The 14,726-nt window shown below is 34.6% G+C and overlaps 1 protein-coding gene across 3 annotated transcripts in view; it reads right to left on the reverse strand.

Moving 5' to 3' along the window:
• The window catches only part of STAG1 (STAG1 cohesin complex component), a 401,472-nt gene that overhangs the window by 260,212 nt on the left and 126,534 nt on the right, over nt 1-14,726 (reverse strand). For 2 of the 3 annotated variants that reach the window (XM_026015434.2, XM_072726920.1), the window contains exon 3: nt 7,772-7,874. In XM_026015434.2, coding sequence (XP_025871219.1) covers nt 7,772-7,874 — 103 coding nt within the window. Of the gene's footprint in view, nt 1-7,771; nt 9,093-12,189; nt 12,309-14,726 lie in introns of those variants that run through there. The other variant, XM_072726921.1, reaches the window with a different exon arrangement.

A 14,726-nucleotide genomic window follows, 5' to 3' on the forward strand; every position in this document is an offset into this window, starting at 1 on the left:
TTGAATGAAAGTTTATAAATAAGGAAACACAATAAAATATTAGGTTGTAAGGCAAAATAAAAGGCCATAACTCACAACAAAAAGGCACTTCTTATTATCTGAACAAGTTAAAAAAAAAGTCAACTTGGCACTATTTTTTTTTTAATGTAATAAAAAAGGGAAAAGACTAAAGGCAGGAAGTTAACAGTTCCAACTCCCTATAAAGTGAAACCTAAAAAAAGGAAATTGGGGAATGTAAAAGAAGAGACAGATGTAGAAGACACTGTGAAATAAAAATTTACCAAATCGGATCTAATTAGATATAGAAGGGAGGGAATGGATTGTGGGATGAGGAAACTGAATGGTGATTCACATTTTATTTATTTTTTTTAATTTTTTTATTATTATTATTTATTTATGATAGTCATACAGAGAGAGAGAGAGAAAGAGAGAGAGAGGCAGAGACATAGGCAGAGGGAGAAGCAGGCTCCATGCACCGAGAGCCTGACGTGGGATTCGATCCCGGGTCTCCAGGATCGCGCCCTGGGCCAAAGGCAGGCGCCAAACCGCTGTGCCACCCAGGGATCCCGTGATTCACATTTTAATTGTGAGTTCCTGGAAGAATTATGCTATGCTTTAACTAAATTAAGGAACTCCAAACTAAAAATTAGTCTATAGAATATTAAATGAAAAATTAATAATCAAATAGGTAACAAAGTTGGTTTGAGAAAGGAGATAGAAGTCCAAATGATGAATACATTTCAAAAAGTGATCAGAAAAGTGTGTAGGCTTAAGTTACAAAAAAATCATTTTATAATGAGATTACTGGTTTTATTTATTTTTTTTTTTTTTAATTTATTTATGATAGTTACAGAGAGAGAGAGGCAGAGACACAGGCAGAGGGAGAAGCAGGCTCCATGCACCGGGAGCCCGATGTGGGATTTGATCCCGGGTCTCCAGGATCGCGCCCTGGGCCAAAGGCACGCGCCGAACCGCTGCGCCACCCAGGGATCCCTATTTTTATGTTTCTAAAACCAGTAATCTGGGATCCCTGGGTGGCGCAGCGGTTCGGCGCGTGCCTTTGGCCCAGGGCGCGATCCTGGAGACCCGGGATCGAATCCCACGTCGGGCTCCCGGTGCATGGAGCCTGCTTCTCCCTCTGCCTGTGTCTCTGCCTCTCTCTCTCTCTCTCTCTGTGACTATCATAAATAAATAATTAAAAAAAAAAACTTTAGAAACATAAAAATAGGAAAGTGCTATAGATAATGATAAATGGACAATCAAAAAAGAAACAATAATGATCAATATTTCAAAACATATTGTTAAAATTTACAACACTTAAAAATAAGCAAATTTTTAATAATTAGTATAATCAACAGTAAGATGGGCAATGCTATGTATTTTGCTGTGTGAAAGGCAAACCAGCAATACACCTTCAAAGCTTTCAAAACATGGCATACCTTTCTGGCTGACCAACTCCACTTTTAAGAATTTAGGATTTAAAAAAAGATCAATGGATCTACAGCAAAATTTGGGAAATAGTTTGTATCAGTATGGAAAATTTATTTGTAATAGTTTATGCCAGTATGGTTTAGATTAATGAAGAATTTTTAACATAAATGTTCAATAATAAGGGATTAATTAATTTGGTACAAAGTACCATAAAGCCTTTAAAAATTATATAAAATATTAAATGTCAGGAAATTCATAATATTCTACATAAAAGTATCAAGGAATTTAGGAGATCCAACTCTCACAAATTTACCTGTTCTTCCAATGCTTGTTAATATTTTCATGTGTATTCTCCATCTTCTATGGGTATGAATATATAGAAATTAAAATAAAAATTGTATCTTTTGATTTAACTTTCCATTTCAGCCAAGGCAAATATAAAAGTTAAATAATTCTGAGAATAGAAGTTCAGTTTTCATTTAAATAGAACAAAGAAAACAAAATCCTTAATAAAACTTTAAACTAGAGACTCAAGATAGGTTAGTTTGCAGATGAGTTCACTTACATGACAAATGAAATTCTGGACTGAATTCTGACCCAAAGGGAAACCATTTTTTTTTCTTTGCTTAGGGAATTACTAGGACAACTGGCAAAAGTGGAATGAAGGATATAGATAACAGTATTATATCAATATTATTTTCATAATTGTGCTGTGATTGTGTAAGAGAATATCCTTGATTTTAAGGAAATTCATACTAAAGAAAGCATTGGGAGTAAAGTACCATGTATGTTCCTCTCAAACAGTTTAAAAGTAATAATGGATAAATAATATAATAGACCTCCTTATCCACAGGTTCACCTTCCTCAGTTTGAGTTACTTATAGTCAACCACAGTCCAGAAGCAGGTGATCCTCCTTCTGAGTTATCATTAGAAGATCAATAGTAGAGTGACACTATGACACAATGCCTACATCATTCACCTCATGTCATCTCATCATATAAGCGTATTCTCATCTCACATCATCACAAGAAGAAGTGTGACTACATAATAAGATATGTGAGAGATACCACATTCATGTAATTCTTATTACAGTATACAGTTTTAATTGTTCTTAGTTACTGTTGTTAATCTCTTAATACGTGTAACTTGTAAATTAAACTTTACTGGGGCACCTGGGTGGCTCAGTCGATTAAGCAATTCAACTCTTGATTTCAGCTCAGGTTATGATCACAGGGTCGTGAGACTGAGCCCCGCATAAGGCTCTGTGCTGAGCATGGAGCCTGCATGCAATTCTGCCTCTCCCGCTGCCCCTCGTCCCCAATTGCATGCACACATGATCTCTCTCAATAACTAAATAAATAAAATTAAACTTTATCATAAGTATGTATATATAGGGTAAAAATAGTATATATAAAGTTTGTTCCCATCTGCAATTTCAGGTATCCATCAGGAGTCCCTTGTAGATAAGGGGGGAGGGCTACTATACAGGTTTACATATATAAAACTATATATTTACATATATATGTACATATATAGAGAAAATGATAAAAATAAACATCACAAAATGCTAACATGTGGAAAATCTGTGTGAAGAATCTGCATAGAAATTCTTTGCAAATAAAATAATTTTAAACAGCAGGAAAAAAGAGTGACAATTTAACAAAATTAAACACCATTCATGTATTTAATGAACACCTAATGAAAGTCATACACTACTACACAGCACTCCACAAACCAGATAAAAATCCCTATCTTCAGTCCCTATCTTCATGAAGCTTATCTTCTAGTAGGGGGGAGACAGACAGTACATAAGTTAAATGTATACTACATTAGATGGAAATCAAGTATTGTGGAAAGAGGGAAAAACACATACACACACATACAATCACCTTCTTCCATGTGTATAAGTCTCCTTGGGTAGGAGTGAGGATTTGCAATTTTAAATACCACTTTTAGGGGAGATGTCAATAAGAAGATAAGACACGGTCCTAAGACAAGGAACAATCCTGACAGATTTGAGCAAAAGTATCTGACAGTGTCTTAAATCAGTTTTTCAGTTAAAAAAAAAAAAAAAAAAGACACAATCTGAAAATCGATTAGACAGCATTTGCTGATATACCGAATACAGGTGAGAAAGAGTCAAAAATGACCACAGGTTTAAAGCCTGAGCAACGGGGAGGGTTGAAGTTGCCATTATACAAAAGAGGTGGGCAGGGGATAGACAGCTTAGCAGTTTGATTTTTTAAACATCATGGTCCCATTAACTATCTAAAGAAAGAAACTCAACAGACATGTTAATGACTTTGGAGTCCAGAGTAAAGTCCAGCCTGGAGATATAAATCTTACTAACATAAACTTAGACATGGTATTTAAAGTCATGAGACTGGATATCATCACCAAGCAAGTAGTGTGTGTAGACAAAGGAAATGATACTATTATTTGTTAATACAATCATAGTGTCAGTATAAACACGATATAGGGTTTGTTTAGAGATTGTTAATCAATTGGCTAGAGAGTTACAATAAAAAGTATTGATTAGGACAACTACAAAATATAAGTGTTTTAATAACAAACAAGGTCTCTGAAATATTATACCAAAAAGAAATACCAACAATGAGATGCCGTGTAAGAATTTAGAAATGAAAAGAATACTACCCATAACAGAAAGTCCTTATACTATTTGTTTCATATGGCTGAGTAAACAAAACTAGAGACCATGAAGTCTTCTTTAAAAATATAAATATTAAAACAGCAGAAAGTATGTATCAATCACAACTTAGAATTGTCCTAAATGGAGCCGGCTGACTGAAAATGTCCAAGCAACCTTCAGAACAGGTACTGGAGCATATGTCAAACCTGATCACTCTGACAATTACATCACTCAATATGAAATAGAAAATATAAAATCTCTCAACATAAAATATAAAATCTCTCAATATAAAATAGCTTGGCACTTTGGCATTCTCGATAGACAGACTTTGGGAGTTTAAAATGCAAGTTCAAAACGTAGCTTTGCCACTTAAATACTGTATGTGACCCTAGGTGGATTAGTACTTCATACTTTTGTTTTCTATTTTGTAAACTGCACATAAGACTATGTCATTATACTGATGTTACAATTAAATGACATAAATACCATCAGGTTAGTGCAAAGCCAGAGGAGAAATTCATGGTGTTGTGTTCTTTCCATGGTCAACAAACAGGCTTAAGTCCGGTGGAAGTGAGTATAGATACCCATGTGAACTAATGAGTGTGAAGATATGGACTAAAATCTAACACAAGTCTCTGGAATGCACTATCCTATCCTCGTAAACTCATTTTCAATTTTATTAACATGGGATGAACATGTACTATTTACCTACTAGATTATGGAGTAGCAATTTTAGTAGAATTAAATCATCTTTTAACCACAAAAGAGCTCAGTTTGAATATGCATACTTCTTCTCAACAAGGAAAACAAAAATATTATACGAATGCAGCTATACACATATCAAAATTAGCCAAGTTCTAAAGAATAACACAACAGCCTGCTGAAGGGATGATAAATTCTCTTCAGGAAGAAAAAAAAAAGTTTTTGAAGAAGGAAGCACTTAATTGGAGTCTTATAAAGAATTTCAACTGAAGGAAAACAAATTCAAGTAAGCAATCATATAGGCAGTTCATTCTCCAACCTTCAAGCAAGTTTAGTCTTATTTACAATTTGCACCTCTTTAACTCATTTGAATCCTAGTGAAAACAATGTAACTTGCCTATAGCCTGAGAAATAGTAAGGGGAACTAGATCAGTGTCTAAGTGTAGAGCTCTTGAACTTTTCCCAAAATGCTTCATAAGGAATTCTACCACCAAATATTCTAACAAAATTGAGAAGTATTATAAAGACTAACTTTAGTGTATGTCTTTTCCTCTACAATTTTTTTCCTTTTAAATAAAGGTGGAATATAAGAGTGTAGAGAAAATGGCAGAAGTCATCCCTCCAACCTTTTTTAAAACTAAGATTATGCTAGAAAATTAAAGGTTATGAAGATTCATTGAAGCTAATTAAAAACTGAAGCAAAGAAACATGGATAGAATACCAATAATACACAAAAAAGTCTTAAGTCACAAGGACATATTTATAATAACTGGTTAATATGACAATCAATTCCAACAAGTAGATTTTATTTGCATAATTCAAATCAACAAACTATACTTTAAAAATAGTAACATTTATGAAATAATTATAAACTTTAAAGTAGTTAATTTGATTATGTATATACAATGTTTTTATTTTGAGATATGATAATGATATGTATTGTTAAATAAAAATAAATCAAGCCTTGGGCAGAGGAACTAAATAGACATTTTTCCTAAGAAAACATACAGATGACCAACAGACCAATGAAAAGATGCTGAACATTAATAATCATCAAGGAAATGCAAATCAAAACCACAATAACGTATCACAATAGTTAAAATGTCTAGTATCAAAAAAAAACAAGAAACAACAAGTGCTAGCAAGGATGTGGAGAAAGGGAACTTTCATGTACCATTAGTGGGAATGTAATTGGCATAGCTACTATGAAAACCATTACGGAGATTCCTAAAAAAATTAAAAATAGAAATGCCATATGACCTAGTATTTCCTCCACTACTGGGTATTTACCCAAAGCAAACAAAAAGATTAATTCAAAAAGATATATGTACCCCTATGTTCATTGGAGCATTATTTAAAATAGCTAAGATACAGAAAAAATCTAAATTGTCCATTGATAGATGAATCGATTAAAAAAGATGAGATACACACACACACACACACACACACACACACACACACACGAATATTATTCAGCCATAAAGAAAACTGAAATCTTTCTATCAGTATGGCAAATGGATGGACATTCATACAACATGATTGACCTATAGGGTATTATGCTAAGCAAAATATGTTAGATGGAGGAAAACAAATACCATATGATTTCACTTATATGTGAAACCTAAAAAAAAACAAAAACAAAAAAGAAAGAAACAGATTCATAAATACAGGGAACAAAGTAGTGGTTGCCAGAGGGGCAGGGGAAGGGGTGGGGAGGGGTTGGAGGAACAAAATAAGTACAAGGGATTAAGGGGTACAAATTTCCACTTAGAAACTAAATTAGTAACAAGTATTTAAAAATACAGCATAGGGAATACAGTCAATAATATTATACTAACATGGGACACTTGGGTGGCTCAGTGGTTGAGCATCTGCCTTTGGCTCAGGGTGTGATCCGAGAGTACAGAGCTCGAGTTCCGCATCGAGGTCCCTGCAGGGAGCCTGCTTCTCCCTCCGCCTATCTCTGCCTCTCTATGTCTCTCATGAATAAATAAAATCTTTTTTAAAAAAAGTATTGTACTAACACTGTATGGTGACAGGTAGTAATTATACTTATCACGGTGAGCACTGCATCATATACTGAATAGTCAAATCACAATGTTGTGAACCTGAAACTAACAAAACATTTTACGTCAACTATACTTCAATAATAAAAGTTTTAAAAAGAAAAGGCAAGCATGTGTCTTTTAGAAATGCATTCTGAAATTTTTACAGGTGGAATGATGATGACCTTGAAAATAAAATGGGAAGGAAATAAGGGATGGAGAAATGAAACAAGATTAGCAATGACTTGATAGCTGTTATAGCTGGGTAATGATTATACAGAGAGTTCATTATAATATCGTGCCTCTCACGAAAGGAGACTGAAATTTTCCAGAAGAATATTCACAAAATAGAAAAAAATGGCTAATACCAAATCATATCATAAAAATGAGTGTAGAATAATATAAACCTTAACCCTTGACATAGTGAGTGATACCGTCTCTGAGAGCTTATGCTACCTTAAACTGAATAATGACTGGTGTACACAAAAATATATAAAGATACCCCTCTAGAATAAGAATATCCAGAATTCTTCTTAACTTCTCCATCATGTATCAATGAGAATATATTCTGACACTAGGCCCAAATCCCAAACTAATACTACCAAAATGCATGCTTAGGAGCTCACAAGAAAGCAACAATTCCCTCTAAAAATCAGGGAAGTCATAATTAACTACATCTCATTTCATATTAATCATTTTCTCCATGTCTTTACATGGATCACAATTTATTTACAAGTGCAGCATGGAGAGCAAAAAAGACGAAAATCAAGCTCCTTTTTCTGATCACTGTCAATCCAATTCATAAAGCAAAGTTTTCAAGAATCTCTAATATGCCACCAAAATTTTTTAAAAGTATTAACAGAACTAGAATTAACAAGCAGCTTATATGAAGCCCCTTTACTCAGTAAACATTACAAGAACAAAGACAAGTATAATACATACTGGAGGCCGACCAGGACGACCCCTTTTTCTTTTTCCTTTGATCTCTGTCTCTTCAAGTTCACTGCCAGCATCAGAATGGGCAGTAGTTTCATTAGTTGAATCCCTAGAAAATGTGATATATTATTTTAGCGAACAAATTAATTCATACAAACAATGCAGTTTTGTTCTACTATTTTCCTTACCTTCTGGAACATGGCTGTTAAAAAGTGTTTTTTCTTCCACTTCCAGAAAAAAATCCTGGAAACTGAAAATGTTATCCTTCCTGCCTGTATCACATAACACTGAGTGACAAGAATCCTCAAATTGACAGAGAAACAAAGAGAAAGAAATGATTGTGGAAATGGCAGCTGCTACACAAAATATAAGTGAAAATTCAGTTGTAAAAGATGAATTTATCAATACAAAAAAATGAAGTCTTAGGAAGAATATTATTCATTTTATAAAATGAAAGTCAATAGAGTACTAGTAAAAGTTTAACAACCGGCTCTTCAAAAAAATATGCACATAAATGATGAGAAATGTTACTGATATAAAAGATATATAACAATGTATTGACAATTTAAAAATGTACAGTATTCTTATTGTAAATTCCATATAACTAATCAATTAATATAAAATTATAATTTGTCACTCTTGTATCCATACTTAATGTTTGGTTGAAACCAATGAACACACACAGTTCTGACATGAAAAATCATTGATATTTATGTTCACTTAATGAACAGGATACATGGAATGACAGACTTTTTTGAGAGCTTCACTCATTAGTCAATGCTGTGGGCAATTTCTTTACTTAATCAGTAACAGTTCTCAAAATACTGGAAATATAATTCTTAACTATGTGTGTTATTATACTGTAATGGCTATAAATGTGATATACCTTTAATCTACAATATTAACAATAATTTCATCACTTTAAGTCTATAGACAAATGAAAAAATAATAAATTAAGCCCTAACCTGTAGTGTTTGCTGATTTTCATAATGTAAATACTCCTACCATAATTTCAAACTACCAAAGGGCTATCAACAGAGTTGAGAAGTAATAAACAGTAGTACACCACTAAAAAGTATTTTTACCATATAGATATAATAGATGTAAATAAAATATTCAAGAGCATAGAAAACAGTAACATGTAAACTAATGAGAAAGTGGTGAGTTTTGAGAATTTATTACTTTTATTTTTAATATGATTTATTTAATTTTAAGTATATAAAACTTAACTTTTTATAATGACAAGGTTAATTTAACTGGGTCACAAAATTCCTGGAAATTTAATATTCAGCTCCCCAGGACAGTACAGGTTGGCTCCACCACATCACTGAAAAGATATAAATAGTATGAACAACTCCTCTAAATCTTGTTACTAACAGTATAAAGAATCTGCATTAAAATTGCAAATACAAAAAAGAGAACACAGCAAAGGGGAATATGACACACAACTTACTATTTCTCCATCTGCTTCACTGAAAGCTCTCAGTTCCATTTCCTCTTTGTGTCAATTGCCTAAAGCTCAATTCTTTAATGTCTGCCACTCCTCCCTTTATACCATACTCTCTGGAAGATCTAATCCACTTGATGCATAGCTTCTATAACTTCAACATTATCAATAGACCTTTTCACCCATTTCTCCATAGACAGACAAAGGGCTAATAGACACATGAACAAACACTCAACATTACTCAGCATCAGGAAAATACAAATCAAAACTAATGAGATGCCACCTCACACCAGTCAGAATGGCTATAATTAACAACTCAGGAAACAACAAACGTTGGTGAGGATGCGGAGAAAGGGAAACCCTCTTACACTGTTGGTGGGAATACAAACTGGTGCAGCCACTTTGGAAAACAGTATGGAGGTTCCTCAAAAACTTAAAAATATAACTACCCTACAACCCAGCAATTGCACTACTAGGTATTTACCAAAAGGATACTAAAATAGTATCCTTGCTGGGGCACATGCAACCCAATGTTTATAGCTACAACGTTCACAATAGCCAAAATATGGAAAGAGCCTAGATGTCCACCAACAGATGAATGGATAAAGAAGATGTGGTATGCGTGTGTACACGCACACACACACACATACACACACACACTATAGAATATTACTTAATTATCAAAAAGAATGAAATCATGCCATTTGCAAAAAGGTGGAGAGAACCAGAGGGTATTAATATTAATGCTAAGCAAAACAAGTCAGTCTGAGAAAGGCAAATACCATATGATTTCACTCATATGTGGAATTTAAGAAACAAAACAGAGAAGGGAAGGAAAAATAAAATAAGATATAAAAACAGAATGAGAGACAAACCATAAAAGACTCTTGATTCTAGGAAACAAACAGGGTTGCTGGAAGGGAAATGGGTAGGAGGATGGGGTAACTGAGTGATGGGCATTAAGGAGGGCACTTGATGGAATGAGCAGTGGGTGTTATATACAACTGATGAATCACTAAATGCTACCCCTGAAACTAATTATACTATATATTTATTAAGTTAAATTTTAATCAAAAGATTTTTGAAAATAGACCTGATCATCTATAATTCAATATTTTTAAATCATGTGTAGCACTCTTCTTTGCATGCCACATCAAATTCTCCAAATATCACAAATGAAGTTAACTCCAACACTAATTTATTTCTAGCTGTCTGCTCATGGCAATACAATTAACTGATTTATTTAGTTAATGCACAACTGTACTTTGTTATGCATATTTATCATGGCCACCATTACCCTGTCTTACTCATGTACCTAGAAACGTATCAATCTTCCTCTGTGCCATTAGCTAACAAGTGCTCCCAAGTTGTCCTCAATATAATAATTCTACAATTCTTTCCATGATTATTACCATAGCCATCACTTCCTGAATTAATCTCAACTAATCTATTTCTATTTCCCTCATGCAAGGCATTCTACCATGACATATTGCCAGTAAAATTCTTAACATCACAATACTTCCTTACTGGGCAGCTTGGGTGGCTCAGCGGTTTAGCGGCGCCTTCAGCCCAGGGTGTGATTCTGGAGACCAAGGATAGACTCCCACATTGGGCTCCTTGTGGGGAGCCTGTGTCTCTGCCTCTAACTCTCTGTGTGTCTTTCATTAATAAATAAATAAAATCTTTTAAAAAATAAAAATCTTAAAAAAATAAAAAAACAATACTTCCTTACTTGCAAATCATCAAAGGTGATCTGGTGTTTAAAACTGTAAACTGAAAAAAGATTGAGATTTCTTTTTTTCTTTTTTTTTTTTTTTAAGATTGAGATTTCTGAGGAAGATGGTAGAGTAGAAGGATCCTAGGCTCACACCAACCCATGGATACACTGAGATAACACCCACAACACCATATATAACCCAGAAAATGATCAAAAGACTGTCACAACAGACTCCCTACAAGTAAATGTAGAGAAGAGGCCACAAAGAGGGTAGAAGGGCAGAGATTTGTTGGGAGCTTAACAGACCCACAGGACTGTCCACGGGAGGGCAAGAAGCCACAGATAACAAGAGAGTAGAAGTAAGACCACACCAGGCACCCCAGGCACCCCATGGATGGAGGACCTGCACTAGGAAGACTAATCACCATAACATTTGGCTTTAAAAACCAGAGTGGCTTAATTTTACAAGTCCTTATAATCTCTGGAGCTTAACACTAGGAACTTTAAAAATAAACAGGCTGCCTCTGGGAGAGCTAGAGGACAAGAGGAAACAGAATCCCTACCTTAAAAAGAAAAAAGCATAAAACAGCATTAACAAACAGCCCGGGAAATACATAACAGAAGCAGCAGTCTGAAAGACGATTTGGGTTAAGGGAAGGAAATTTGTTTACTAATCTCAGAGCATATGCTGGAGAGGTAGGGATCTTTGGGAAACTTCTCCAAGAACAAAATAGCTGGCAGGTACCAGCTGCCATGTATCTCATCCTAGATACATGGACACCTACAGATGTGGTACAAACACATTATCTAGCTTGCTAAAACCCAATGTCCTTGCCTCCATGCTCTCCTGTGGACCTACCCGTCTAACCCGACCTCCACAGGAGACTATCCAAAGCTATACCACAAGCATGGCAGTGTGCAAGCACTTCCAACATAGACTAGTACACCCCAAAGTCACTCCTGCCTGGGGCACAGGGAAGAAAACCACACACGCCAGTCTGACTGCATGCCTGGCAATGGGCAAGATACTCCCCACCAATGAAATGGGTGGGCATAGGGAGAGTGCCCTGCAGGATGGTGCTACTGTAGCTCTGGCAAATGCCTGGTCTGATCTAACTCAGTCCCAAGGACACCCAGACAGGCCCACTAATAACAAAGGAACCAAACAGTGCTCAGAATAGACAAAAAGAGCCATTACAGAGGACTAAAATAAAAGCAACTGAGGCTCAACCACAAAAGCAAGATACATAAGACACTCACAGAAGACACCCCTGAAATGAAAGGTTCAAGTGAACAGGGGACACTGCACTGTAGGGAACTACAGGACCTCTTACTCATAAGGCCATTACTTCCAATGGGAGGAGATGTAGCTGACTTTCCTGAAACAGAGAAACAGACACAGAGAGAAAAAATGAGACAGAGGAATATGTCCAAATAAAAGAACAGGGCAAAATCACAGCTAGAGAACTAAATGAAATGGAGGTAATATACCTGAGAGAGGTTTTAAAGTAATAGTCATAAAGATACTCACTGGACTTGAGAAAAGAGTAGGGGACCTCAGAGAAAGTTTTAACAAAGAGATTAAAAAATATAAAGAACAAAACAGAGATGAAGAACTCAATAATTTAAATTAAAATACCCTAGAGGGCATAAACTGTAGACTAGAGGAAGCAGAAGAATGTATCAGCAACTTGGAGGACAGACTAATGAAAACCAATAAAGCTGAACGAGAGAAAAAAATAATAAATGAAAACAGACTTAAGGAATTCAGTGACACAAGTATAGTAACATTTGCATTTTAGGGATCCCAGAAAAAAAAAATGGAGAGAAAAGGGGGCATGAAATTTGAAAAAATAATAGGTGAAAACTTCCTGAATATGGGGAAGGAAACAGAAATCTACAACCAGAAAACACAGAGAGCCCCCAACAAAATCAAGCCAATGAGGTACATGCCAAGACACCTAGTAATTAAAATGGTAAAAGTAGTGATGAATTTTTAAAAGTTGCAAGAGAAAAGAAAACACATACAAGGATAACTCCAGAAGGCAATCAGCTGATTTTTCAGCAGAAACTCTGCAGGCCAATAGAGAGTGGCATAATATATTCAAAGTGCTGAAAGAAAGAAACCTACAAGCAAGAATACTCAATCCAGCAAGGCTATTGTTCAGAATAAAAGGAGAAAGAAAGAGTTTCCCAGACACACAAAAGTTAAAGAAGTTCATGACTACTAAACCAGTCTTACAAAAAATATTAAAGGAGACCCTCTGAATGGAAAAGAAATACCACAGAGCAAGAGTAAGAAAAATAAGCAGTAAAAATAAGTAGGTTTTTAAAATTTAGTCAAGGATTCACAAAAGCATTGAAATCACTACACTTAACCCTGAAACTATCATAACAATATATATTCATTATACTGAAATGAAAGTTTTTACAAAACTTATTATAAAGATAAAATAAAATTATAAATAATATTGATCTAGTCCAGGGCTACACCGTAAATATATTAGGGTTGGGGATCTGAAAATCTCTCTACCACTCAACTCTACCATCATAGCCTGAATAAAGCCATACCTACTATGTAAGTGAGTAGACATGGCTGCAGTCCAATAATATTCATAAAAGCAGGAATCTGAGCCACTAACAGTCATCAATTTCTGATCTAGTTCATCTTATTCATCTCTGCTAAAGAACAAGTCATACTTTCTTCCTCAATATAGACCAAATAGATTATGTTAAGATATACCGTGTGCTACTTATATCTATAGTGCATATCTAGAATATGCACAAAAACCTTTAAGAAAACATTATTATATCAATACAGATAAACAAATGAAAGATCTGAAAATGTGATAATCTTGTTCATAGTCACATACCTAGGAGATGGCACAGTCCAGTTAGATCTCAAGGTAAACTTGAATTCTCTATCTCCATAACAGAATACTATACCGCAAATATTATGTTTTCCTTTTGCTCATTTGTGGACAAAATCTACTAGTGCTTTTGATACTTTAAATCACAAAGCAACTATAAGAACAGGTTTGTTCTAGCATATAATATGTAATGTGTTAGTGAAACAATTTATCCTTGAGCACTACAGTTTACTGATATGAAAAAGATATAATTTATTTTCTAATTCTGCCAACTGCAGCCAATTTAAATGGTGATGGCTATTACCAACAATTACTAATACATTCCAATTAGTATGCATGTTTATTAGAATATGTAACACATATATAATTTAATTTCAAGCAATAGCAAGTACATAAGAATACAAGGAAGAGTTTCACATTACCACAAACTAACTCTGAATCCCAACCTGCAGCATAACATTTTTAACAGTCTGAGCACTACCCTGCCCTATTTATGTTTTTGCATATATAAATACATATCAAAATATTGTATTTATTTTATTGTTTTACTTTCTTCTTCTAACTATATTTGTTTTAAATTTTTTAATTAATAAGAATCTTCCATACCAATACACAGAATTCCTGAATAGTACTCCATGATACATAGGAAATTGACTTAATTACTTCCCTATCAGTGAGCACTTAGACTATCTCTAACTTTATTTTACTTTAAAGATTTTATTTATTTATTTAAGAGCGAGCAAGAGAGGGAGAGAGAGCACATAAGGGGAAGCAGACTCCCAGCTGTACAGGGGGCCCAGTGCTGGCACCCTGAAATCATGCTCTGAGCTGAAGGCAGACACTTAACTGATTGAGCCACGCAAATGCCCCATCTGTCTCTAGATTTACACTATTAACAGAGCTAAAACAATTGTCCTTGTACAGTAA

This window comes from Vulpes vulpes, chromosome 11 (genome assembly GCF_048418805.1).
Source record: "Vulpes vulpes isolate BD-2025 chromosome 11, VulVul3, whole genome shotgun sequence".
Taxonomy (NCBI): domain Eukaryota; kingdom Metazoa; phylum Chordata; class Mammalia; order Carnivora; family Canidae; genus Vulpes; species Vulpes vulpes.